Source organism: Gouania willdenowi, chromosome 1 (assembly GCF_900634775.1).
Source record: "Gouania willdenowi chromosome 1, fGouWil2.1, whole genome shotgun sequence".
NCBI lineage: Eukaryota > Metazoa > Chordata > Actinopteri > Blenniiformes > Gobiesocidae > Gouania > Gouania willdenowi.
This window is the reverse complement of record NC_041044.1, coordinates 14,102,796-14,129,448: the sequence shown is the minus strand read 5'-3', so window position 1 is coordinate 14,129,448 and position 26,653 is coordinate 14,102,796. Positions and strand designations below refer to the sequence as shown.

General features: G+C 38.7%; 2 protein-coding genes across 3 annotated transcripts; both read left to right on the top strand.

The window, feature by feature from the left end:
• Positions 1–6,706: 6,706 nt before the first annotated feature.
• alkbh5 (alkB homolog 5, RNA demethylase) lies at positions 6,707–11,582 on the top strand. The gene is made up of 4 exons (XM_028461575.1): positions 6,707–7,940; positions 8,036–8,116; positions 8,198–8,317; positions 11,344–11,582. The coding sequence occupies exons 1-4, from the start codon at positions 7,228–7,230 to the stop codon at positions 11,501–11,503; spliced, it is 1,074 nt and encodes a 357-aa protein (XP_028317376.1). The 5' UTR covers positions 6,707–7,227; the 3' UTR covers positions 11,504–11,582.
• Positions 11,583–14,573: 2,991 nt separating this feature from the next.
• mief2 (mitochondrial elongation factor 2) lies at positions 14,574–26,312 on the top strand. Of its 2 annotated transcripts, XM_028460923.1 has the most exons (9): positions 14,574–14,789; positions 14,975–15,038; positions 20,054–20,212; positions 20,473–20,638; positions 20,723–20,820; positions 21,463–21,639; positions 22,022–22,185; positions 23,646–23,798; positions 24,943–26,312. In XM_028460923.1, the coding sequence occupies exons 3-9, from the start codon at positions 20,075–20,077 to the stop codon at positions 25,448–25,450; spliced, it is 1,404 nt and encodes a 467-aa protein (XP_028316724.1). In that variant the 5' UTR covers positions 14,574–14,789; positions 14,975–15,038; positions 20,054–20,074; the 3' UTR covers positions 25,451–26,312. The 2 variants fall into 2 exon arrangements, with proteins under 2 accessions (XP_028316724.1, XP_028316714.1); XM_028460913.1 differs by lacking the exon at positions 14,975–15,038 and having other exon boundaries at positions 14,581–14,789.
• The last annotated feature ends 341 nt before the right edge of the window (positions 26,313–26,653 follow it).

The following is a 26,653-nucleotide window of genomic DNA, read 5'->3' as shown; positions in this document are numbered from 1 at the left end:
AAACAGAGGGATCAAAACTAATACAGAATCTATCTGCTGTTGACTCTGTAATAATCCTCCTCTCTACTTTCACGGGTAGAGGACGGGGCTCAGGATGGACCACCATGTTAAAGAAGACACCACTGTGATCGCTTAGGTAGACGTCTTCGACACTCACGTTTTCCACCTTCAAACCAAGTGAGAAGATCAGGTCCAGGGTGTGCCCTTTATGGTGAGTGAAGTGATCACCCAGTTGTCTCCCCTGTTACCCTGCAGCGCAGACACACACACACACAATTGTTCCATGATAATGATGTCACTGGAGCGATGAAGTGACCAAAAAGTACCACTGTGTTCAAGCGACTCATCCCGGGCGATTGAAGTGACTGCAGTCGCTACAGTCACGTTCATGTAAACGCAACTTTAGTGTGTATTGGGCTGTCGTAAAGCAGTACATGTTGGTCAGAGGCAGGGAAAGGTGCAAGTGTGATTTTCTGGCCAGAGAACTTTAATTACCCTCAGTGGGACTATGAGAAGGATTTATTAAGGTGAAAAAGTCATTAAAAGTTCCACAGTTGTGCGCATTCACGCTAGCGTTGACAAGAAGATCAGTAAGTTTTGTTGAGGAGAAGAGGGGGGGGAGTGTGTAGCGTCTCACGATTCTACAAACTGCAGCTTTAAGTATTATTTTGTTCACAAAGTTTTCAGAATTGGAAGTTTTTAGAACAAATAAACCCTATAAAGTAAAAGCCTTTAACATAGCATTAATTGCAGTGAACGCAAGGCCATCTTTATGTACTCAGTATCTTCTTGTATGGAGCAGAACTGATGAAAGGAGACTTCTGTGCAACATTGTTTGGGACGGGTGACACTCTTTATTCCTGAAATGACATACACTAACTTGATTTTAAGTGGGTTGGACTAGTGAAATTATGACATTATTACTAAAAAAAAAAAACATGACATTTTGATATTTCCCTTTTTTACTTCTCTTGCAAATAAGTAATAATTCATTCTATAAATATTCACATTGATTCCACTGTTTTACAAAATAATACATATCAATATGAAATTTTCACAGTATATCTACAAAAGCACAAATTAACCACTAGTATTTGGAACAGAGCAATGTAGTATATTGCTCTATAATAATAATTACAAAATAACTTTTTTCCATTTACAAACATTTCAACATTAATGGGGAATCTCACCTGCCTTTAATGATTGAATACAATATTTTAGGTTGGACAGGCTTTGTGCATCGGTGGTGTTATGCTGCCATCTGCTGTCCAGTTTTGTGACTGTTCTGTGTTACATCTGTTATAATGTGCACAAATCAGAAATACTAGTTGCTAATAATGGCACAGATTTATTTATTTTTATTTTTATTTGTACAAATACCCATGAAATGGAATCGATGCCCTGGTGGGTAGGTTGTGGCCCACAGGTCGTATGTTTGACATACTTGGATTAGGGGCATCAAGAGCTCTATGACACGAATAGTTTGATGACAACAGTTTGCAACAGGAGTAGAAGATGGTTTCTAAGGAGGAAGAAATTAAGAAAAGTATAACAAATGAGGGAAAAAATCCTACTGTTTATTTGTATCATCTTCCTTGTAATACACACTCATTTGATTTGTTAATCCCACACACATGGATTCTGTACAAATTATATTATATAGCCTTTATCAGATGTAAATAAGAACCCCCACCAGAACCTTCATTTAAAACTGCCCTTGTTGAAGAACTGATGAAGGTTTTCCAGAGTCTGTGGACAGAAGTGGAGAAAGCAAACATGGCTTTGACAGAAATAAAAGGCCTGAAGCACTTCATCAGCACAGAGTGCCAGATTCTTTCCTTCCTCAAATAAAAGAAAACTTCTTCAACAATGTCAAGGCTAACATGTCACATGGAGTGGGAGATTAGAAAAGCTTGGTGAGAGTGAAACAATGGATTTCACTATACAAATAGGCAAAACCAAGCCAAATAATCACTTTAACACTTTAGAATTAAAGCATGGCCATTACAGAGAACTGACATGCACTATGCTCATTTATATTCCCTTTGTGTTTCAGTTGTAATGATTTCAACCATTGATTAGTATGAAATCCTTTTTTCCACTACAGTGAGTGCATGTACCGTATGTATACTATTATACAAAAACAACTTCAAGACACATTTTTACATTCTAAGGAGGATGGAGAACTAATTCCAAAACTATCGGTCGGAAACAAATTGGGTCGCTGATGAATGATATTTAGGTCACAAGTTGGTAACTGAAAATGTTTTGAAATTCAGTGTCATTACTTTTCCAAAGCACAAACAAGCTAATGTTTGTTTCCACAATGTAGTAGTTTTAAGCCTAAATCTCAGTGCATGGTTCTCTAACAGAAAAAGGTGGAGTGTCTTGGAGATGAGATCCTTCCCTAAGTGGAGGAGTTCAAGTACCTTGGGTTCTTGTTGTTTACATGTGAGGGAAGGATGGAGCGGAGATTGACAGGCAGATTGGTGCAGCGTCTGCAGTGATGCAGAGTCTGCATCAATCCATCATGGTGTAGAGGGAGCGAAGCCAAAAGGCAAAGCTCTTGATTTAGCGGTCGATCTAAGTTCCGACCTCACCCATGGTCATGAGCCTTGGGTCATGACCAAAAGAACAAGATCGCTGGTACATGCGGCCAAATTGAGTTTCCTCCATAGGGTGGCTATGGGCTTTCCCTTAGAGATAGGAAGAGAAGCTCAGTCATCAGGGAGGGGCTCGGAGTAGAGCCGCTACTCCTCCACATTGAGAAGAGCCAGATGAGGTAGCTGGGACACCTGATTAGGATGCCGCCAGACACCTCCTGGGTGAGATGTTCAGGGGACGTCTCTCCGGTAGGCGACACCGAGGAAGACCCACACGCTGGAGAGACTTTGTCTCTTGGCTGGCCTGGGAACACCTCGGGATCCCAAAGGAAGAGCTGGACGAAGTGGTCGGGGAGAGGGAAGTCTTGGCCTTGCTGCTCAGGATGCTGCCCCCGCGACCCGACCCGGATAAGCGGTAGAAGATGTATGGATGAGTATTTGTTTACTATTGGTTTTCTGAATTCATGTTTTGCATTGTTTTTATCAGTAGTGTATAAATGCGCCAAAGTTATGTTTTTGATGAAAAGTTGAGAGGCCAATAGTTTAAATCTCTGTTTATGGCTTAGGTGGCAGTGTTTGTGTTTTTTGACAACTGTGTGGGTTTGTGCTCACACTATCACTGTTCTCACTGTATCTGCAATGCTTCAAGTTGACCAACGTAGATATAATGCTGACCTTTTGAATGTGGCCCAATTTAAAGCAAAGAAAAAAACAATATAGTTCCTTGTGTGTGAGATGCTCTTTGCAGATGATCCACAGTTCAGAAGATGGAAAGAACTAATATGGTAAGCTCTGCCCAAAGTGTAGCTCATTCCAGTCCAAAGATAAACATAAAACAGAGTGTCTCTATGGACCTGCCTAATACCTGCCAGAGCCTCAACCATACCATCAGCATCAAAGGTGATGCAGTGAGGTCACGGTGCAAAGACTTTTTAAAGTACCTCGACAAAGAACTTGTATACGAGTAGAGAAAACACATCTTTTTGGAGACCAAAGAGCAGACTGTGGAAGAACAAGTAAAATGTAAAGTGTGCAAGACTTCATCCCTATACAATGAGTCATCTTTTGCAAAACATGAACCTCACATTGCTGGACAAGATCAAAAATGATCAAATCTTCCAACGAGCAGGACTATTATGATGGACATCCTAGAAACCTCCAAAGGATGGGACAATGTGCACAAAATAAAAAAGACACAACTATCCAGATGGCTACTCTATTCTCTATTGTCCATTTATTTTCCAACCCACTTTCTCCTTTTTTCAGGGTCTGCTGGAGCCCATCCTACCAAAAGAAACAGAAGATAACAGACATCAATAACTGCCAAACTAAGGCAACCAACCAACATCTAGTGAGGAGCCTTTTTGTAACCTGGCAAGAGCCAAATTGATGTGTAGCCCTCTCTCTAACTCGAGTTCTCCACATCTGGATTCTGGTGTTTGTGAACATCGGGAAAATCCATCTTGCAGGAAAGGTTAGCGTTTCGGGGCCTCGGTCCAAACCATGAACCGAACAGAACAGTCATAGTGCTGTCTATAACACTGACTGCAAGAGACTGTGGGTTTGGAGCAGAACCAGTAGGGTTATATTCAACCTAAAATTGGTTCTGTGTTACACAATTTATTGTGTAGGGAGCTGGAGACTGCAGCTTGAAAGGCTCCAAACTGGGGGAGGTGCAGGTCAAATGTAAATTAATTGGATTTTATTTATTTATTTTAATTTAAGCCAGAATTAAATCCAATTAAGCCAGAACACTGAGTTATAGTCAGACTATTAAGACTTGTCTTGTCTTCTTTACCAGTTTTTTCCTGTACAAGGTCGCAAGATGCTGGAGCCTATCCCAGCAGACTTAGGGTGTATAAGGCAACGTAAACCCTTCTCGATAGAACGCCAATCTATTGCAGGGCTTGACAGAGACAAGTTGGGGCCACCAGCGGGACTTGAACCCATAATCCCTGCACTGAGAGGCAGCAATGCAATCAGTGCCAGAGTGACCCACTGTTAAACAAAAGTCAGAATTTTTTAGATTAAAGTCAGAATTCTGAGATGTGGAGCTATAATACTTAAGTATTATTTTCAACACTTAAGTTTTTTATGCAAATACTTCAGTACTTTCACTTAAGTATTTTTTGACTGAGCTACATTTACTTTTATTGGAGTAGTTTTTGACAAGGACTTTCACTTAAGTAATAAAGGTGAGTACTTTGTCCACCTCTGATGATATGTAAAAAAAAAAAAATGAAAGATACAATAAAGACTATTATATTTTTCAAAAATCACAAAGATCCACAAGACCTGATAAGCTTAATATATGAAGCCTAACAACAATTAAAGTTTTGTTAAAAATATAAACAGTAAATCACGATGATTCATAAGCATTAAAACTTTAATATGGAAATCTGTTGTCCTTTTCTGTAGCTCTCTTTGGAACTAGAATGTTTACCTTTAAATGTTATCTATGATTTACTCTTTTAGTTTAGTGACTGAAGATCTAGTTGATTTAAAGTGAATGTATGTAATCTATTAGCAGCTCCTTCCCAAGTCTCCACTCAGGAAATCTGAGGCTCTTTATCGTAGGAATCTTGATAGTTGCATTCATGAAGCAGTGCATTGAGTCTTATCTTTGAGCCAAAAACATTGTTGAGTGGTTGACTGTTTGGTAATCTTTAATATTTGTTTTAAGCTACAATAGAAAGAGGGAGTTTAAAATAACTACAAGTATACAGTTTGTTTGTTTATTATATTTCATATTAAAATGAAAACTTGTCTGCAGCATCTGACTGTTAATGGCCAGAGAAAGGAAAATCCTTTGTATATATTTATTGTATTTATCCGTTCAGCACACAGAAAGTTGCACGTGATGGTCAGGAAAAAACTAAATGAATGAAATTAAATTGACATCAAATTCAATTTCCACTTTGTTACGGAAGCGTAGAGCTGCCACAAGGGAAAATAGATTGTGGATCACTATATTGTATGAACAATATACTTATATTGTACAAACATTATGTTTATATTGTATACAAAATATCTGGATTGCAGAGATGAAAGTAATGGATTACAAATACTCAAGTTACTGCTATTAAATTGCTTTTATGGATACTTATACTTTTTTTTTTGGTATATTTCTAAATCAGTAATTTTACTTGTACCTAAGTACGTTCTAAAAGAAGTAAAGTAATTTCTTACAGTTCTACATCAATCGTTACTGAGTAATTTTATTTTTTTATTTTAAAATGATCAACAGACATTGTGAAACTACAAAAAAAATGAAATGACCAGACAAGAATCAAATGCATTAGATCATAGCCAACCAACCAGATTAAACGTAATCGTGACAAAACCGCGTTGAATGCCAGTTATTTTCTCAGTTTTAGAATTAATAAATGTATCTCTACTTAGAGCCTGATAGTTTTTTTTATATTTTGAATCGAATTCATTATTTCAGTTATAAAAGAATTGTACATTTTCACAAACTTTTTATTTTATATATACGAGATGTCATTGAGGAAAATTAATTTCAAATTGTATTTATTTTTTTTTTTTCTGTATTCTGTAAAGCGACTTTGAGTCCCCAATAAAGTGCTATATAAAATGTATGTATGTATGTATGTATGTATGTATGTATTATTATTATTATTATTATTATTATTATTATTATAATAATAATAATAATAATAATAATAAATTAAGTTCCAATTGTGCAATATTGGTCTCTTCCTTTTATACATGATATGTTTATTGTATGCGAGCGAGGGAACTGTGGAAACATTTATTACCAAAAATAAACGTGTGGGGTGAAAGTAACTAGTAACTTTTACTTTGGGTCCTATTTAATTGAGCTACTTTTTACTTGTACATGAGTGTTTTATGTATGACTTACTTGTACTTGTGCACAATTTTAATTCATTAACGGTACTATTACTGGAGTAGCGTATATCAGTACTCTTTACACCTCTGCTGGGTTGAATGTCAAATAAACACCAGCAGGAGTTATAAAATATTAATTACATCAATTCAGTTTAATTAGTTTTTGGTCCCGCCCCTAACCAGTGAGTCACCAGCACTGCGCATGCGCATATCATTGGCAGGTTACACGCGTTTATTTTCAGCCTTTCTTGGACACGGGCAGTGACAGCGTGAACACACCGTTACGCAGCTATGGCAACATAAAACCACGGCTGTTCTGTACTTTCTGGAGTCGGACACTCTGAGAACGTCTTTGGAGTAACTGGCTTTGTAGATGTGGCGTTGACGTTTGAGATGTCGCTGTATGGTTTGTTCGCATTTCCAGGCAACGACAAACTCACCAAGCCAGGCTAATAGCTGAGCTAATAGCAGCTAACGCTGAAGCTAGCACTGCTAACCTGGCAGAGCGCGGTGTGTCGACCACGCAGAGCGTTTACAACTGTTGTGTTTGTTCGCATGTATTGACCTCACGCTGCTACGTGTCGCACTGTGTCAATGCTGGACTCAGGAACCTAGCTAATGTTAGCCGCTGTTGTAGCTAGAAGGAAGGTCCAGTGATCTCCCACTGACGCCCTGCTGCTCTCATTCGTCGGTGCTGCGGAGGGAGACCATGAGCTGCTAGCCCGGAGCACAGCGGTCACACACAGGCTCTGACATGGCAGCCGCAGGATTCTCTGACCTGAGAGAGAAGCTCAAGTCCATGACGCCTCACAGAGACGACGTCAAGAACAAATTTGTGGACGGGACGACGAGCAACGGCAGCGGCATGAGCCACAAGAGAAAGCACCGGGAGTCCGACGACGAGCACAGCGATGACAACGCGGAGCTCCGGGAGCAGGAGGCCCGCCGTGTGAGCAGCAGCATCCAGCAGAAGAGCATCTTCACCCCGGAGGAGTGCGTTCTGATCGAGGAGAAGATAGACGAGGTGGTGGCCAAAGCCGAGGCTGGACTGTACAGGCAGCACACCGTTGACAGGGCGCCGCTACGCAACAAGTACTTCTTCGGGGAGGGATACACATACGGAGCCCAGCTGGAGAAGCGCGGACCGGGCCAGGAACGCCTCTACCCTAAAGGAGAGGTGGACGAGATCCCGAACTGGGTCAACGAGCTGGTTATCAAGCGGCTGGTTTCGGAAGGAGTGGTCCCTGAAGGCTTCGTCAACAGTGCGGTCATTAATGATTACCAGCCCGGTGGCTGCATCGTCTCACATGTGGATCCTTTCCACATCTTTGCCCGGCCGATCGTGTCCGTGTCCTTCTTCAGTGACAGCGCGCTGTGCTTCGGCTGCCGCTTTCAGTTTAAACCTATCCGGGTCTCAGAGCCAGTGTTTATCCAGCCTGTGAGAAGAGGGAGTGTCACGGTCCTCAGGTGAACGCCTCAGGCTATGGTCCATGTCTCTCGGTTGAGTTGCTGTGTGTTTAAGTTTTCCCATGATTGATGATTGATGCTTCTTCACTTTTTAGTGGATACGCAGCAGATGACATTACCCACTGCATCAGACCCCAAGATATCAAGGAGCGACGGGCTGTGATCATCCTCAGAAAGTCAGTTTTCATCAGTACTGATAACTTTGTGTTAGAATCTAAAATCATGCTCTGATCTTTGTTCTTACCTGTTTATATCAGGACCAGACCTGATGCTCCTCGTCTGGACTCTGACACCTCTTTGAGATCTTCTGCAGAGAGACACGTCCCTCTAAAATCCAAACGCTCTCATCGGAGGGCAGACCCTGATGCTGCTCACAGGTATGATCAGACACAAACCAATAAGGGTGGCATTTCACACCCTGCCATCCCAGCTCTTCCTCCACTGTTTTATGATTCGTCTGCTAGTTCTGAGTGGGAATCACTAATGTTAACTCTGTTTAATGTTAGCTATCGCAGGTCTGACTTACACCGGGCCTCTGATTTTCTGTGATCACTGAAAACGGATGAAAATTATGGAATTCTCTTCCTAAAACGGAAATGACCATATTATTTGTTGTTTTAAAACTCTTTAAACAAAATGAGGATATGATAAGCCAAGGTATATACCCTGACATTACACACTATTTCCCCTGTAAACAGTGTGTATGTCTACGACTGAATGCAAAGCAGAGACAGAAATGTCAAACTCACACAAAATCTTGCGATATAAGGTTTTACCCCCAAAATGTGTATGGAAGAATGATCAAATATATACTATTATATAATTCCATAATACATAATTTATTGCAATTTTGGTAGATCACATGTTATAGTAATTATTTTTAGTGATTATATTTTATGATATATATATATATAAGGTAAACAACTGCTCTTGAGTCTATATTTCACTATATAAAATGAATATTGCACTACAATCATGTAAATATAACTACAAGACACTTGTTGGATGAGTGAAAACTTCCTTCAACTAAATCATGACAAGATGGAGGTGATTGTCTTTGGTAACAAGGAAAAGAGGACTGCTATCAGCAAGTATCTTGAGTCTTGATCTTAAAAAGCTAAAGACCAAGTCAAAAACCTTGGTGTTCTGATTGACTCAGATCTGACATTCAGCAGTCAGATCAAATCTATCACAAAAACAGCTTCTACCACCTAAAGAACATCTCCAGAGTGAAAGGTTTAATGACTCAGAAAGATCAGGAGAAACTGGTCCATGCTTTTATTTCCAGCAGACTGGACTATTGTAATGGTCTTCTGACAGGAATCCCCCAAAAGATCATCAAACATCTACAGCTGGTTCAGAACGCTGCATCTCGGGTCTTAACCAGAACAAAGAGGTCAGAGCACATTACTCCAGTTTTAAAATCTTTACACTAGCTCCCAGTCATCCTCAGAATAGACTTTAAAGTTCTGCTGCTGGTGTATAAATCTGTGAATGGGTTTGGTCCTGAATCCATCAGTGAGAAGTTAGTCAGGTATGAACCCAGCAGGTCTCTCAGATCTATGGACACAGGTCAGATAGTGGAGCCCAGAGCTCACAGTAAACATGGTGATGCTGCTTTTAGTTGTTATGCTGCAAAGAAGTGGAACAAACTGCCAGCAGAGCTGAAGTCAGCATCTAATGTGAACATTTTAAAATCAAAGTTAAAGGCACTTTTTTTCTCTACTGCGTATGATTGAGAGAGAGAGATTTTTGGTCATGTTTTTACTGATGATTTTAAATGTTGTTATTGATTTTAAGCTATTAAATGTTTTCTGTTGCACTTTTTGATCATGTACAGCACATTGAGTTGCGTTGTGTATGAAATGCGCTCTACAAATAAATTTGCCTTGCCTAGTTAAATGTTAAAATCTGAGTGAAACGGATGAGTTCGATATATTCGGCCGAATATTGCAAAAAAAAAGCCACATTCGGCCTTCGGTTTTGTGAGTTAAAAGCAAGGCCGAATAGGAGCGTGTGATGCTATGATGCAATCAAACAACGTGCAGTAATTTTGAGTCAGAAAAGTGTGTGCGTGTTGCTGCAGGAGCACAGCAGCAGCTCCTCCTTTCCACACACAAACACATCAAGACTCTCTCCTTTCCGCTCTCCGTCGTCCGTCACCGAGTAAAAGAAAGCATCCATTTTCATAACCAAGTCCGTTGTTAGCGCTGTGAGCCACGAATCTGTTAACTTTTTCGTTGTTTCCTCCTTACACTACACTGGGTCTCGCTACAGTGGCTGGTGTAGCATTAGCACGGAGTGCTAACAGCTGATGTGTGTAAACAATGGGTCTGTGGCTCCAAACAGTGACTCCCAACACAATCGGCAGCAGAAAAAGTAGTGCATTTTGATAGATGGAGAGGGAGGAGCTCATATTCTACGAGGCGTGTTAGATGACGCCACCTGCCAACATGGCAAAATCCAACTGTCCTGTTTGGAGCTGACTTTATTTTTACAAAATGTGGAATAACAAGGGAGGGAGGAAACAGAACTTTTTAAACTTTAGCCATCTGAATGAGACTAAAGGGATGTATATCACTGTAGCAAAACCATTATAAAGTGATTTTTTTTTTTTTCATCATATCTCCCCTTTGATGCACTTAAAAAAAAATTTTTGGATCGCATGTTTTGTTTTATTTGAAGGGCCAATATAAATGAACAACTTTGTTGCACTTTTTATGGAAAGCAAATGCTACTGGAATATTTAAAAAATGTCATAACATTCAATGAACATTTACTTTCTTTAAAAAACATGTCTAAAAATGTATTCTAGGCTATTTATGCACTATTATTCGATATTCGGCCAAGTGTTTATATTTTGTTCTGCTTCGGCCTCAAATTTTCATTTCGGTGCATCCCTAGTTTAGATTGTAGATCATTATCCAAATGTGACAAATTACTTTATAATTATACAGTTGTAAACAGATTGTAACAGTCCATTTCCGGGACATGATTGAGCAAAGTATTATCAACGACTTACGATTGGTCAGCTCAACCTCTGTGTTGTTTGATTTGCAAAATAAATATTGGAAGCTTTTTCTGTACTTTTTGCTAAATGACCTTTCACAACCTCAGTATTTCATTACCAAAACGTGAACCTGCAGCCCCCACCCTGGCCATCACTGCACCAAACAAGACCCAAGGTCGACTCACTTTTTCCTTTTTGTTGGCTGCTCTGCTTCACACACGGAGAGCTGGATATTACCTCTTCAAACCACAAAAGCTGAAAAAATTAAATGCAAACTGTTGAAATATTCCGAGTAATACTTGGGTTATTATAGAACAAGTTTCAATCTCTATTGTTTAACACTATTCAGTTTTGTCAGTGTATAAGAACTTGTCCTTAATGTGTGTCCTTCAGGCCTCGGGTTTTAGAAATGGATAAAGAAGAGAACAGACGCCCTGCCCTGCCCCGTCAGCGTCCTCGCAGCATCAGCTCAGAGAACTACAGAAGACGCGATGAAGATGACGAGAAATCACGCGACACTTCAGGGCGTAAAGTGAAAATGAGACGTCATTAAGTACTTCTTTCATTATTGGATACATTAAAAAAAAAAACTCTGTTTTTATGCTTTCCGTTATTAAACCTTTATTAAATGACATGATTGATTTTCTTGTCACTTACATCAAATGAGGAGCACAGTTTTCACTTCATTTTGATCAAAGTATAGATGAGGTTGACTTTGTTCACAGTTCCAGCCTCTACAGCTGATTATACAGACACGTCAACTGTTCACTTCAGTTAACGTTCTGCTAAATTCTGCTCATTCAGAGATGATTCAATGAAACGTGTATTTTTTGTAACCAAGATGTACAGACTTGAAGAGCTAATAGGAAGATAGGAACTTGTAAAAAGAAAACCTAAGCTGTAAACTAACTTGTTATAATGTATATGTTTGTATAGTCTTTCGATTCGGGAACTTTTATGAGGAAGTTTTTTTTTTTTTTTTTAAACACCTACAATTTGGTCCGTACCTTCATCCCTTTATCAGTTCTTCCTTCTATTTGTACTTTGGCCTCTGCTGCAGCAGCTGACAGATGTGCAGGCATATGAAAGGAGATTTAACGGGGCTTTTTATGATTGAACTTAGCTGTGTGGCTTGTCTAACACGTGTCACTGAGTTGTAGCAAAGTTTTTTTTTTTTGTTTTTTTTTTGGAGTGAATTACAAAAAAAGGAAAACTCAGGTCGCGTTTTGCTTCTGTTTCAGTTTAAAGTTGCTTCACCATGTGGCCAGACCGATGGAGATCATGCCAAATTGGTCTTTCATATTTTCATCTAACATGAGCTTTTAAGTTGTTTTAAAAATGGCTTTTGTTAGAATAAATTTGAGCAAATTCACCAACTTGGTTCTAATCTGAGAACTAACTTGGTTTAACGTTAGTTGTCTCATCCTCTCAGTTTGCTGTGTAAACACATTAATCCAATGCTTGCTTCCAGTCAGCTGTTTTTTTTTTTTTTTTTTTTTTTTTTTTTGTGCCAGAGTTGGTCTCTGACAGGCTCTGACTGCTAGGAATGCTGCAGAGGAGCAAAATGAAGCCCAGACAATGAGAGATTCTGCTTCTATGAGCACGACATGTCCTAGGGTTGTGTTGTTCTAAAGCTCTACAGTTATTATTATGATAACTGCTCAAGGTTAACACATAACTGAGAATGTGAACACCGAGGGCACATGATATGTTTTTAGGACTTTTAGTCGTTGATTTGATTGAAAGGTGCTTGCTTAAATAAAAAAGAAAAATATTATTGACATTGTTTCCGTTCATTTTTGTTTATTTTTTTCTTATTTCTAGCTTGTATTTTTCCTTGGTATTCCACATCTCATACATGATTTAGTTTGTGAGCCAACATGAGAAATTGTGGCAATTGTCACATCCAGTGAGATAATATGGTTGGCTTAAAGAAACCCTCCCACTGTTGTTTATTGGCTAGCAGCTAACTAAAAGCTATTTCTGCTACAGGAAGTTGAAAACATGAATGTATCTATAGTAGCACACCAAAGCATGAAATGATGACAATAGACTATTTCCAAAAGGAGTGATGTGTCCAATTCAATAGGAATGGTTCAAAACAGGAATTGACGGAAGTATAGACATTAGGGGTGTCCCGATCTGATATTTATATCAGCCAGAAAATTAGTTTCGGATTTTATCGGACTGCATCTAAAATCACCAATATAAGCGCTCCGATAAAATTTTCCACTCTAGCACTTCTATCCATAGGTGACTGTGGTTCAATCTCCAACACAGTTTTTATTCAATTGTAGAATACTGCAGATATTATGATGAAGGTTAAAATGTATGTAACCAATTGGTTAATAATAAATAGGTCAGATTTTCTCATACCTACTGTTGCTGACTATTGTTCTCTGTTTGAGTGACATCACTTGATCAAGCCTTTTCTAACATTCCACACTACAGAATAAGTAAAAGTATGTATGATTTGTGCTGATATCGTATCTGATCAATATTGGCATAGGCCGATATGCAAGGCTGCAATATTGCTATCGTATCGAAAGTGAAAAAGTTGTATCGGGACATCCCGAATTGACATTTTTAAGATAAGTCATAAATCGGGAGGTTTTTGTTGGCGAACTACTTCAGAAATACATCACTGCAGTTGTTTTTGTTTGTTTTTTTAATGATTGAAAATAGTTAAAATAAAATTCAAAAAAATCAGTCTATACACCTAACTTTAAAAGCCATTATCGATAGATTTACAATGACAGAGAGAAGATGAAACCACACATTTGTTAAATAAGATGTTCTCTTATTTTGATATGAGCATGTTTTAATCTCTGCTGCTGTAAAACAAGGTGAGGTGACGAAGGAGAATAAATGATCAGAGCTTATCAATGGGAAACTTCTACAAGTTTTATGTCTTGGTCTTTCTTTACCAGCGGTTCTCAAACTTATTGGACTCAAGTACCCCTTTGTGTGACTACAAACTATAGACCATAATAATAGAATTAATGAGTGTTAACACACATTTTAAAGAATCTCATTTTGTAAATAAGTGGAATGAAACAGTATTTAGTGCATCCTGAATAGATTTATTTCTAGTTTTTATAATTTCCTGTCATCTCCTGCCTTGTGTGCGACCAAAACTGTTTACTTCATGTTCTAATTAAGATCATTTCTATCATAATTGTTATGATTATCATTTTTATGTAAACATTAAAAATAAAAACCTATATTTTATAATTTGTTCATTTTTTTACTATCTCTCTCAAGTGCCCCCTTTAGGCTGTAGTGCCATAGCGTACCCCCATTTGAGAAACACTGTTCTAGATCATTCAGGAGGAAGAGAACTGACTAATCTGTCTTTATCAATGAGAACATTTTACTTTTTATATTTAGACTATGATCAGGGTTCAGAGGGAGGGGAGGAGCCTGTTTTTATATATCCTGACCTGTTTATTTTTCTTTCTTGTTGGGAGTTAATACAGTAAGAGGTATAGAAGATATAGCAAGCACAACATGGTCGTTTACTTAATCGTAACTAAACAATAACCCTGTACATATCAGTGTTTCTTAATGGAAAGCAACTGGCTACAAACCACCGCCTACATGTGTTTCTGTGTACGTAGTGCGGGTAGTGCACGTAGGGGCCTATAGGGGCGCTGTTACAGCTTCCTGTTGAGGACGAACGTGTCAAGAACCACGAGGAAGAGGCCAGCAGCTGTATTATTGAAACATTAATGACAGAAAGTCACAGAAAACAGCTGTAGTGGGTAAAAACAAAGTGGATAAACTTGGTTCACCGGTTGTTTATGGTTTATGGTTTAACGGCCCGCCTCTGCTGAGCGGTGAGTAAATCTAACTATAGTGAATAAAACACTTGTCTTCAGTGACTGCTAACTGCTAACGTAGCAGCTGGTTAGCGTCAGTGACAGATGTTAGCAGACACTGCTGTGTGAATGTTTTTGTTTATCAAAAGGACGAACATTTAAACTGTAAATGTGACACTTTATCACCTGTATGTATTTCACAGGAGTGGACAAAGCTCACTGTCATTAGCGTTATTATTGTTAAAGGCAACGAGTTTTCACCTACAGGGAAGTCATTATCAGTCATTTAGCTGCACGTTGATGTGTGATGTTTACCTGCTGCTTTTTATATTAACTCGTCCAAACAATTTAGCAACCACTGCTATTAGATCATATGTTATTGGCCGTGGCTATTCATACGGAACCGTATGAATAGACTTTAGGTCTATTCATACGCAGCGCCCCTCATTGGCCAGTTTAGGTGCACCACATGACTTAAAGTTCTGTCAGTTGTATTTTAGCTCATATTTATTTTTAGCTACCCCGCTAACCATTTTATTTTAGCCCTAACCTTAAACCAGGAAATACCCTCACATTTTTATTTTTTTGTATATGTATTTTTAACCGTATCCCTATCACTAACCCTAATCCTAAACCAGGAAATACCCTAAAATGTTTAATTTTTGTATCTGTATTTTTTAAGAATTTGCCGTGTTAAATATGTTAAAATGAAAAAAATATTTATGGTCAACGCGGGATTCAAACCCCCTGGTTACTTTTCAAAATAAAGCACTTCAGATTATATGTATATATATATAAGTAACTACATCACCAAAACGTCATAATGTGTAACAACAAAATCACATTCGCTATATATCCTCTTATATTGTAACTGCACTGTAAACTGCAGAAACTTTGATTTAGTTCATGTTTTACTGGTGCAGTTTTATCTCTTCTCTGTTGGCTGTTGCTATAAAATGTGTATGTAGCTTTACATTTGACAATGAAGTATAACTTATACTCTATATTAAACTGCAGTGTTTGTGAGGTAGTTTGAGAGGGAGCAGCTCACATTCTTACAGGGTAGGAGGAGCCAGGATTGTCAGGAGGAGGAGTTTGCTCCTTATTACGTAATATTGGGGGAGAAGTCCAAGTTACCTGTTTGGAGCTGACTTTTTACAAAATGTGGAATAACAAGGGAGGGAGGAAACAGAACTTTTTCAACTCTGTCCCTCTGAATGAGGCTAAAGGAATGTATATCACTCTAGCAAAACCATTATAAAGTGATTTTTTTTTTCATCATATCTCCCCTTTAATGCACTTCAATTTTTTTTTGGAATGCATGTTTTATTCTATTTGAAGGGTTAATATGAATGAAAAACTTTGTTGTGCATTTTAATGAAAAGCAAAGGCTACTGGAATATTTAAAAAATGTCATAATATTCAAGAAACATTTACTTTCTTTAAAAAAACATGCCTGAAAATGTATTCTAGGCTATTTATGCACTATTAGTAGTAATAGTGAAAAACAACCGCATTCGATATTCGGTATTATTTGGTATTTGGCCAAGCGTTTATATCTTATTTGGCTTCGGCCACACATTTTCATTTCGGTGCATCCCTTGACTCAAACATCCTGTTTCAAGGGTTAAAGCAGAACTAAGTGACTTGCGCTTAGCGATCCCCCTAAAGGTCCCTTTTGGTTGTCACTGTCGTAAAAACTCCGCACCCCCCGCCGCCTTTCTCACCCCACAGCTACATGCGCACCTTTGCTCTCCCAAGACGGTAGCAACCGATCACTGAAAAATCCTAATACAACAGTGACACTAAGGGTGCTTTCACACATATAGTCCCATGTGACCATGAGAACTGTATGAGGAAGAGAGACAAGTAAAATAAATAATCGAATGATGTGGGAGTAATACGGAATGGAGTGTGGAAATGTGTGTGATGTGTTTGTGTGCTGACAAAGCGGCTCTGAAATGGATGGATAGATATTTGGGTGTGTGCTGCCTGATGGAGCGCCGGCTTGCGAGTGTGTGTGCGTGCCTGTTGCCGTGACGACAGTGTATGTTTTGCTGCTGAGCTGTCACTGCATGGAGTTGCTCCGTTCCTCAGACAAACGTCTTCTCTGCCTTTTTTTGCTGGCTCCGCCATGATATAAGTTTGAGAAAAGTGAATATGTAGACAACTGTGTTCATATAATATCGAGCATTAGTTTGTATTGGGCTGCCGTAACGAGGTATGTCTTGCTACTGGGTCGGAGGCAGGAAAGTTGCAAGTGTGGTTTTCTGGCCAGAAACAGCAGGGAGAGATGAAAGACCCCCCATTCACCCATTAACACTTTTATTACCCTCACAGGGACTACAAGAAGGATTTATTAAGGTGAAAAAGTTACTTAGTTCTGCTTTAAGCTTTTTTTATTAATCATATCATTATAGCAAATGCATAAACCTTTCTTACAAATTAGTTTTTAAAACCATGTGAACGGAGAATGATTTTGAGTTACTTGTCAGTGTCAGCTGTGTCATTGCATTGTTTGTACGTTGCTGGATTTGTTTTACGATTGCACACACACTAAAGATGGAATTTAGTTGGATTAGTAATGAAAGAATATAAAGTCAATTTAAAATGAGAAATTCAACTGTTTATATAATCAGTGTGGTTTTAGCGTTATAGCAGTAGCAGCATCACGAGGAGACTTGTTACATATTTGACCAGGCTGATGCAACCTAGCCATGTATTAGGTCTAATAATAGTGTCAAGGCTCTAGTGTCAAAGCCCTGTGGTTCAGGGAGTGTGTAGTCAGGAGAAAGTGCTTCAAGTACTAGGGTTTTCACTTTAAAATACATTTATCATCATGTTTTGTGATATAAACAAACTCAGACATTAGTTACACACCTGCAGCCACGCACTTGATGGAAGCTACTTATTTGTTGTAATACATGTGTAGCTTTCAGAAATTATGCTTTCAATATTTAAAAACCTGAACAACTTCTCAAAAGTGCTTTGTTTCGACATTACCTTGTTGTTCTTTTTTTTTCTTTTAAAGCCACTCAAATTGTAGTTCTTTGTTATTTTGTGAGAATATTCTTTAGGGAAAATGTTTTATGAGTTGAGTTAAAACAGTAATTATTACACATGTGAAAAGTTTCCATACACTGTTGCTGAGATTAAACTTTGTTCTTGCTAAAAGGAAGGTAGCAGCATCTCAGCTGCTGGGTTTCCAGATTTTTGTGAAATAAAAGCGATATTTCTAAATGTCGACAAAGTAGAATTGTGCTTTCCATTGAAGGCTGTTTTGTGACGGAGCCTCGCAACTCCTGTGAAATCTTATCCCGCGAGACTTTGCCACAGGAAGACGGACGCTCCAAACTCCCTTATAACACTCAGTATTCCATTGTTGTTTCACGCCTAATGTGGCAGTAATATATATATTTTTTTAAGTACAATGCTAAGAAATGTCTCGGTCTCCTCTTCTGTTCACTCATACCGTGTCATGTTTACTCAGAGAGAAGTAGTCATGTGACCACGTACGTCATGTCATGTGAAGTGTATTTTCGGAAAGGCAGTAGCTATTCGTATGGTTGCTGTATTAATATACCAACATTCTATCCGTACGCAGCACCCCTCATTGGTCAGTTTAGGTCACGTGATAAGGTCAGTCATTGGCCAGTTTAGGTCACGTGACTAAGACTAAACCTTACTGTAAACCTAACCCTTACCTTCACTTTATCCCTAAAAATTATTGCGATGTAGGGTTATACCCTAACCCTAAAACCCTACGTACGTGTACTTCGGTAAACGTACCAATGGCACCGGGGGTTTTCCGTACGGCAGCCGTATGAAATGGAATAGACACTTTTGCAACACATTTCAATATCGAAACGTCTGAAATACCTCCACGTGAAAGCGTAAAAACTTTTTTGCGATATTTGTTGCGATATTTGTTTTTCGAAACTCAGGTGTTTCCATTGCCAGTTTTTTTTTTTTGTGCTATTTAGATTTTGCGCATTTCCTAGGATAATGGAAATGCAGCTAGAGTAACAATTTGAAGAATTTCCCAAAGCAAGACAGACCTAATTCCAGCTATTTCTTTTTGTTTTCTTTTTGAATAATATGTTAATTTTCCATTCTTCAAGAAATTTCAACTCACTTCTGCTATTGGTTCACCCAAAGAAGCATGGAACACAAAAAAAGAGAAAGAGAAGCAATTGTCTAAGGTGTCGGATTACACACTTCCTTAAAACTTAGCTTATGTTCTTCAGCGGGAAAGAAGAACAGAAAGGAGGTTGTTTTTATACCAGAACTAAAAGACAACAGACTGGATGTAATTTAATTTAATCTGAGGGTGTATTACTTCACGTGGTCATTGACTGGTTGAATGGTTTATTTGTGAAATGTAATTCATACATTTTGAAAAAACTATCAGAAATTGATTGCAAAAATTACTTAAAAATGAAGTACTGGTACTTTGCGTAATTTATAGAAAAAGCTGTATTTATTATGAAACGCCCCTTCTTATATATTGGTGTTAAAAAATGGCTATAAGCATTGAACATTATCACAGCCAGACTATTTAAAGTATATATTGCTGTGTTTTTAAGTTTAATGACAAATTTTATATTTTGTTGTTTACAAAACTTTCGTTTTACTCCAATTGAGCCCTGTGGTTGTTTATTCAGGCAATGTTGCTTTTTAGGCCTTGTAATACCTATTCAAAAGATTTGAAAGAAATGTTTATTTGCTTTGTGCAATAAAAGAAATGATGGTTTTATGTTTATGTCACAAATCTGTTAGTTATGGAATTAGATCAAGAAGCACAAAGACTGTGCAATGTGTGAATCCTCGTCTGTGTTTAATTGATTAAAAAAAATGGATGGATAAACTGATTACTAAGAATAGGTTACTGCGCTAGATCCAGTAGAAATGGACTAGATGGTCAAACAGACACGCAGGTTATGCAGGAGTGAAAGACGTCTATACATTCTACTGCTAAGGAAGCTAAACGCGTGACATTACACATGCAGTCGCTTATGAAACTAAAAAAATTATGATGCCTAATGTTATTAATAGAATCACTTAAAGTAGATCTAAAGTACAAATTGGGGGCTCCATCAGCCATCTCAACATTAATGTTGAGTGATACTCTGTTAATTGAGCTATTTATACAATGTTTACTTTTTAAGATATTACATTTTGTCTGAATGGTAACTCTGAGCAAGAATCAGTTCTGCTAATATTTGCACATTTTGTCATCTTCACTATAGATTTATTTTGTTACTTTACATTTCTTATTACAGGCGAACCAGACGAAGGAAGCAATGAACTTCCAGGGCCACCGGAGGCGAGGAGAAGATGGCATCGCCATGGTGATCGACTTCCTGCTGTCCAATGCTCGCCTGGTTCTGGGGGTGGGAGGGGCTGCCATGTTGGGCATTGCAACCCTTGCAGTGAAACATGTAGGTGATCCTTAGCATTAGTTATTGTTAAATGTCTTTCAAACGACAACATAGAAATTCTTATACCCTAAAATAAAGTCGGATGATAGATTCAACTTTTATTCTAATATTGCATCACTGTTTGCTTTTTTCCCACTGGTGTTTGAATAGAAGCTATAGAGGTTGTTGGTATAAATATGTGTAGAACAAAGAGAAATCAAACACATCTCCTGGTTTGTCCTATAGTTTGCATGTCTGTGATAACGACTTCCTGTCCTCAGCTGATAGAACGCGCTGGTCGCGCTGCAGATGATGAAAAGGTGGAACAGAAAATGGCCGAGAGCTGGGAGGAGCTTAGTTTGGTCTCCTCTTCCCCAACGCTGATCAGGAAGGGCATAAAGGGCGTGGTGCTGAAGCATGTTGCCAAGGCAACCAAGCAGCAGAAAGGTATCAGCAGTGATTAAATGGAAGTGATGTGACATAAAATGTCCAGGTGTGATGTTTATAATTGGACTGTTGTCTTTCAATCAGCCGATCTGTGTCAACAAAGCCCCCCGTCCTCTTCAGAGGTTCAGTCCCAACCTGAGGACAAACCAAACAGGATCCAGCTGTGTGTCCTCAGTTTGCGGGTACACTTTCATCCTTTATCTCAACCATTTTTGCTATGGGGGTCAGTGATATTACACACATATTGGCTCACAGAGTCTAAAGACTTAATAACAAGCTAGCGTATGGCAGAGGTCAGCACAGCATCGCCATAGAAACTGATTGATCTGCAAGAGATAAATAAAATAGTCCAGTAGATGTTTGAAGACCAGTGCAACCCAGGAGCTTTTGGAATTGCAAGGATTTCAGGGGAGATTTTGACTTTAGATGTACCTGTTTATTCAAATCAGAAATGAGCAAGTTGACTTAAAGTTTTTCAGAAGAATGAGTCGAAAATGGTCCGTCTTCTAGTATTTTTACAGCTTGGTAACATCTAACTACCACTATCTAATAGGGGTCGATTTGAAAAATGCATGATGAGCAGTGTTTTGTGTGATCCAGTGGATTCCACACTGTTGTAAAATCTACGCTCAACAGCGGTGATGAGAATCCTGATACTCTTTCTGTTTTCAGCCAGCTGTGTCTATAATTTAGGTTGAGTATCCCTTTAAGAAGGATTGATGTATATATGGAGGTCCTATAGTCTCCATGTTTCTTGCGTTCCTCTTAACATTCAGCCTATAAATCATCACAGTGCACATGTAAGGCTGTTTGTCCGTTTCTAGGAGCGTCTGCAGCAGTACTATCACACGCGGGCGGCACTATCTCCTGTTGAGGTGCAGAGGGCCCAGACTAGGGCTGTGGATATCTGCACAGAGATTCAGGGATTCCTCCGCAGCCGCCATCCAGACATGCCACTGGGAGACATGAGCCTTGGTGGTTCACTTCTCGACGACTTACAGGTTTGCTGAGAGAAGGAAAATGACCAATTTGCCCTTTTAACAAACGTCAATCCTTCGAGGTACAATACTACAAAATAAGTCTTTGCTGAAATTTCACTTCACTACAATCCAACAAAGTTTATTCCTAAACTAAACCAAGATAAACTAAAACTATTGTGAAAGCAGTGAGAAAAGGTTCTCACGTGTAATATGATTTTGATTTAATCTTCCTATAATAAATATACGCTATACAATAAACCTACAATTCTAGATTTACTCTTTTCTTTTCATCATCCTAAAGCTTTCAGGGTACTTATCAATGCATATTGTCAAACTTTAAAGTTTATTCTTCAGATGTCTTCTCAAAGTGTTGAGCTTGTTGTGATGGTCTGTGTCTAATGAGGTGGTGAGTGCAGACCATGCATGCCTGCTGGTGCCGCTGCAGCTGGAGGCGTCCCTGTGGCGTCTCATTCCAGGGGAGGAGACTCTGCTCACACACCCTCTCCACTGGATGGTGAGACGGCTCAACTTAGAATATTTCCCCAGAGGACGCAGCTACTGGGACAGGTAATGCCAACATAACATGTTTTTATTTGCTTGTGAGTTAGCATCTTTGCATCCATTTATTTCAGCATCTCTTCATTCGCGAATAATTGTTCATGTAACATTCACTGCCAATCATTCAAAGGTGCTGTTTTAGTTAAAGAGTAACTAAATTAAAAAAAAATGCCTTGATTATGGGCGTTACTGCTATAGAAGTAAGACATGCCCACTCAGGCAGCCCATAGCCCTGTGCTCAGAGACAGACGGTAATACACACAATGATGTGTCTATACACACACATAGCGAGTTTATAAGCTGAAATGTGTCACTACAACTACAGAATCACAATCACGATGTGAAGCTCATGTAATCCTCGCTTCTGATTGGTCAATCTCACACACGGAGGAGCAGGGAGGGGAGGGGCCATTTCTACGAGCATGAATCAGTTTTGCTACAGACGTCTCGCAAAATGTGTTGCAAAACTCAAGCAGGGCAGATTAACACGAGTAAAGTAGTCTGTGCATCTGTAGCGGTAGATTTGAGAAGTTGTAACCGGAGAGTTGTGGTTGTAAAAGATCATTTATGCAAGTAATTAAAAAACATGTGAATAAATGTTAGATTACAAGTTTGCAGCTGTAACTTTATGTATAAATATCAGTCTGTACATTTTTCCAACAAGCTCACATCACATTCTACAAGCTCTCACATCACATTTTACAACTTCACATCACATTCTACAAGCTCTCACATTTTGCAGCATATCTACCTTCATACTCCTACCTCCTCTTAGGTTTTATAGGAGGGGCGGGGCCCACAGTGAAAGTTGATGATGCAGGGGAATCTAAAGTATCCATTTCAGCCAATAGCAAAATTAAATTGTAATAGCCGGCTTTCAACCCTTAGAGGGTAGCAACTCTGACATTTTACAACTAAATAAGCAAAATTAAAATACTTTTACTGAAATGTGAAGAGTGGGACGAGGATCAATCAACAGCACTATTTAATACCCAAATACATATGTATTCAGCATAAAAATTAGTTTGGGTTCAGTTACTCTTTAAATGTCTTTGATTCATTACTACTACATCTTGTCTGATGGATGCTGTCAAAACATTGGAATGAGCAGTGACATAAAAGCCATAGCAGTACTGAATATAGGAAGTGAGATTTATCATAGCTCATCATTGGCAAAAATTAATTTATCAGTTCGTAATTGACTGATATTCATGATATTGTATGGTTGATTTCATCCAGATCCGGAAGAAAACCACTGTTATGGATAAATGGATATTCCTCAATATGTTTGTAACATTTAAGTGACAATGCAATGCAGTGGTCTGGTCTCTAGTTTTATGATAGAAAAGTAGAATTTCAAAGTAAAAGATTAAAACTACCCATTAAACAGTAAGTTATTGACAGTACAAACTGTTTTATCTTTTCTTGTTCTGAGTCATGAACCAATGTCCTCCTCCTGTGCCACGCAGGTACTTGGTGGGTGGATATCTGTCTGCAGACTCTGTGGTGAACATGTTGTGTAAGAGTGTTATGGAAACCGTGAACTGGCCATCCATCAGCAGCACACTGGACTGTCTGGTCAGTCCTGTACTGGGAGGCTCAGAGCTGCGACTGGAGATCAGGTGTCTGACTTTCTTTGATTTCAGCCCTAAAGCTTTAAATCATTAAGTGCTCATTCAATATCAATGGATAGTTAATCTCATGGTGCCATTCTTTAGTTCAACATTTGAGTTGCAATCTGACAATGAATGTGTATGTTTTGTTTTGTTTTTTTCAATGCAAAAAAATATAATTAAAAAAATAGGATTGTGATAAAATATTTTCACAGGTTTCTTTTGGTCTTTCATAAATTGAATAGTTTTTGCTAGCATGATGGTGTCGTGGTTACAATACGATTCACGATTTGCATGTCCCAATACAATATACTGTATCCCGATTCTAAACAATACGATATACATCATGATATATGTGCCAGGATACACTTGTTAAAGAGATTAATAATCTCAATATGGTTCTCCTGACTAAATAAAGGCTAATGAACTGAAATTAAATGGCGATATCAATAATTACAAATTTCACCTTTACAAATACACAATGGTATGAAATTCAATTTATTTCATTTTTTAACCGTTCGAGAACAAGTAAATGGAAATGAACTGAAATTCAAGTACCAATATAAAAAACAAGTGGTATGTTTATCAAATTATAACAGATTCCACACACACATCTATAAAAGTGCCCAGTGTGTTTTATAAAATAAATTGTGCATTGAGTAGTTGAGGTAGTTTAACAAGGTCTGATGTGGTTCACTGACACCTAGTGACCAGGTGTTTACGTGCTATGTATATGTTAGCGCAATTAAATGCTTTTGGATCGATACGATAATCACGCAGTGATTTAGCACCGAAACAATTTTTTTCTTAAAACTTTAGTGGTCATCATATCGGCCTTGCAGCAAGATGGTTGTGGGTTCAAACCCTGGGGTGAACACTTGGATCCTTTCTGTGTGGAGTTTGCATGTTCTCTCTTCTTGTCTGGCTCCAGTATTAACAAAGTACTCACTTTTTCACATGAAAATTGCTATTGAAACTATCAGCATTTTAAAATGCATAGGATTGTTGCTAACTTGTGACAATATGCTCATTAAATACTGCATCAAATATGAATATTTCCTCTATCATTCCAGCATGGTGCTTCCACATATACGGATCCAAGTCAATGTGATGAGATGGAACGTATAAATGAACCCTTTTCTTGTCTCTTCAGACCCAGCAGAGAATCAGGAGCAGAGAGCAGCTACCCACCCCTCTCCATCTCTATTCTTCCTGTGATCAGAGAGGGGGGCGTGAGTCTAACGGCACAGCCTGAGCTCACCTCTCCCTGGGTCAATGCCTGGCACCTCCCTCTCTACCCGCTGGAGACTCAACATATGGCTAAGCTGGACACAGCTGATCACGGCTGCCGCAGACACATGCTGAAGATTCTCAAGGCCGTGTGCAGATTGAACCCATCCCTGCGGCCCATGGAATCCGCCCCACTATCCAACCTCATCCTGCACCTCAGTGACAGTGAGACTGACTGGTCTGAGACCAGTCTGGATATCAGGTTCCAGCAGTGCATCGCTGAACTGATCAGCTACCTGGAGCAGGGAGCCTTACACAGCTACTTTAAACCAGCCGTCAATTTACTGAGCAGCCTGTCAGAGGACCAGGTGGACCAGATGGGCTTCATGCTGTACTGTGCTGTGTCAGAGCCTGAAATACTGCTCATTTAACTCTACACACACGCGCACACACGCAAACAGGCCCAGGCTTAATGTGCAATAGATTGATGTCAGGTTCAGGCCTCCACGTTAAACTGGCCTGACTGATTAAGAAGAAAGAGAGCCTTGGACTGATGTCTGCACTGGTCGAGAAGCTTCAAGGAAGATCCAGTTAAACCAGTCACTCAGAGGAGATGTGCTAAGATGGAACTCATCAAATGTCAAATAGTTAAAAGTTCTGCTTGTGGGTTTGTAATAACAGCTATGATCTAGTTTATCATGGTGGATCAAAATGGTTGATCACTGGTCAATAAACATCTGTTACCAGCAGGAGTTTTATGGTGTTAATTTTAGCCTGATCAGCTTGACTTTAACTGTGTTGCAGTCTAATAATCAGATGGAACTATCTGTATCTCACTGAATGATGTGTGAACTATTCTTTCTTGCTTTTGTTTTGTCTGTTGCCAATCTAGTTTGGGTCAGTTAACCATTCAATATGGATTAAAATCTTAACATTACGTGCCTGTTTTAAACAATGTTTGAGTAATGTTTTGTATTTTTTGTGTCAAAAACTCTGATTAAATTAAGGGTAAAAAGTGCAAAAACATTTGTATAGATTGGTGTTCAGATTTCTGTTAGGTGACACTGATTGTGTTGAAAGATCAAAGGTCATGTGATCCTCAGTCAGACTGAAACCACAATGTTATTCATCCCTGAAAATAACTGCAAGACTAAGAGTTTTAACTTCCTATTTTTTGTTATTTATTAAGCTTTTTCCCTTCAGGCCGGGTAAGCTCCTCCTACGAGATGATTTTAAGATGCAGCATGATCAAATCTTTATTGTAAGCTATAAAACAGTTTATAAAATAATTTCCCCACCAATTCAAACCAAGCTTACTTGGGGTAGTCATAAAAACAAGCATTTGCGTCCAAACACAAAAATACTGATGTTTTATAGTAATGATAAAACATTTACCTCCAACACTGCAGACCTTTTAGGATCTATTTTCCTAATTGGTATTTTTATTTCCTCCAGGGGATGTTTCAGAGCCTTGTAAACTTTATTTATTCGTCCCCTGACTTCATTGTACTTTTCAATAACAACTTTCCCTGTGTTTTTAAGGGTGTTTTTCTGTTTTCATGGAGTAATATTAGCCAGGAATAAACATCAACCATTTAGTGGAGCTTTCCTTTATACATCAATTACTTTAGACA

Coding starts and splice junctions, on each gene's coding strand:
- alkbh5 (XM_028461575.1), top strand. CDS start 7,228: ATGGCAGCCGCAGGATTCTCTGACCTGAGAGAGAAGCTCAAGTCCATG. Junction 8,117..8,197: donor GCTGTGATCATCCTCAGAAA/GTCAGTTTTCAT, acceptor TGTTTATATCAG/GACCAGACCTGATGCTCCTC. Junction 8,318..11,343: donor GACCCTGATGCTGCTCACAG/GTATGATCAGAC, acceptor TGTGTCCTTCAG/GCCTCGGGTTTTAGAAATGG.
- mief2 (XM_028460923.1), top strand. CDS start 20,075: ATGAACTTCCAGGGCCACCGGAGGCGAGGAGAAGATGGCATCGCCATG. Junction 22,186..23,645: donor GGACGCAGCTACTGGGACAG/GTAATGCCAACA, acceptor TGTGCCACGCAG/GTACTTGGTGGGTGGATATC. Junction 23,799..24,942: donor GAGCTGCGACTGGAGATCAG/GTGTCTGACTTT, acceptor TTGTCTCTTCAG/ACCCAGCAGAGAATCAGGAG.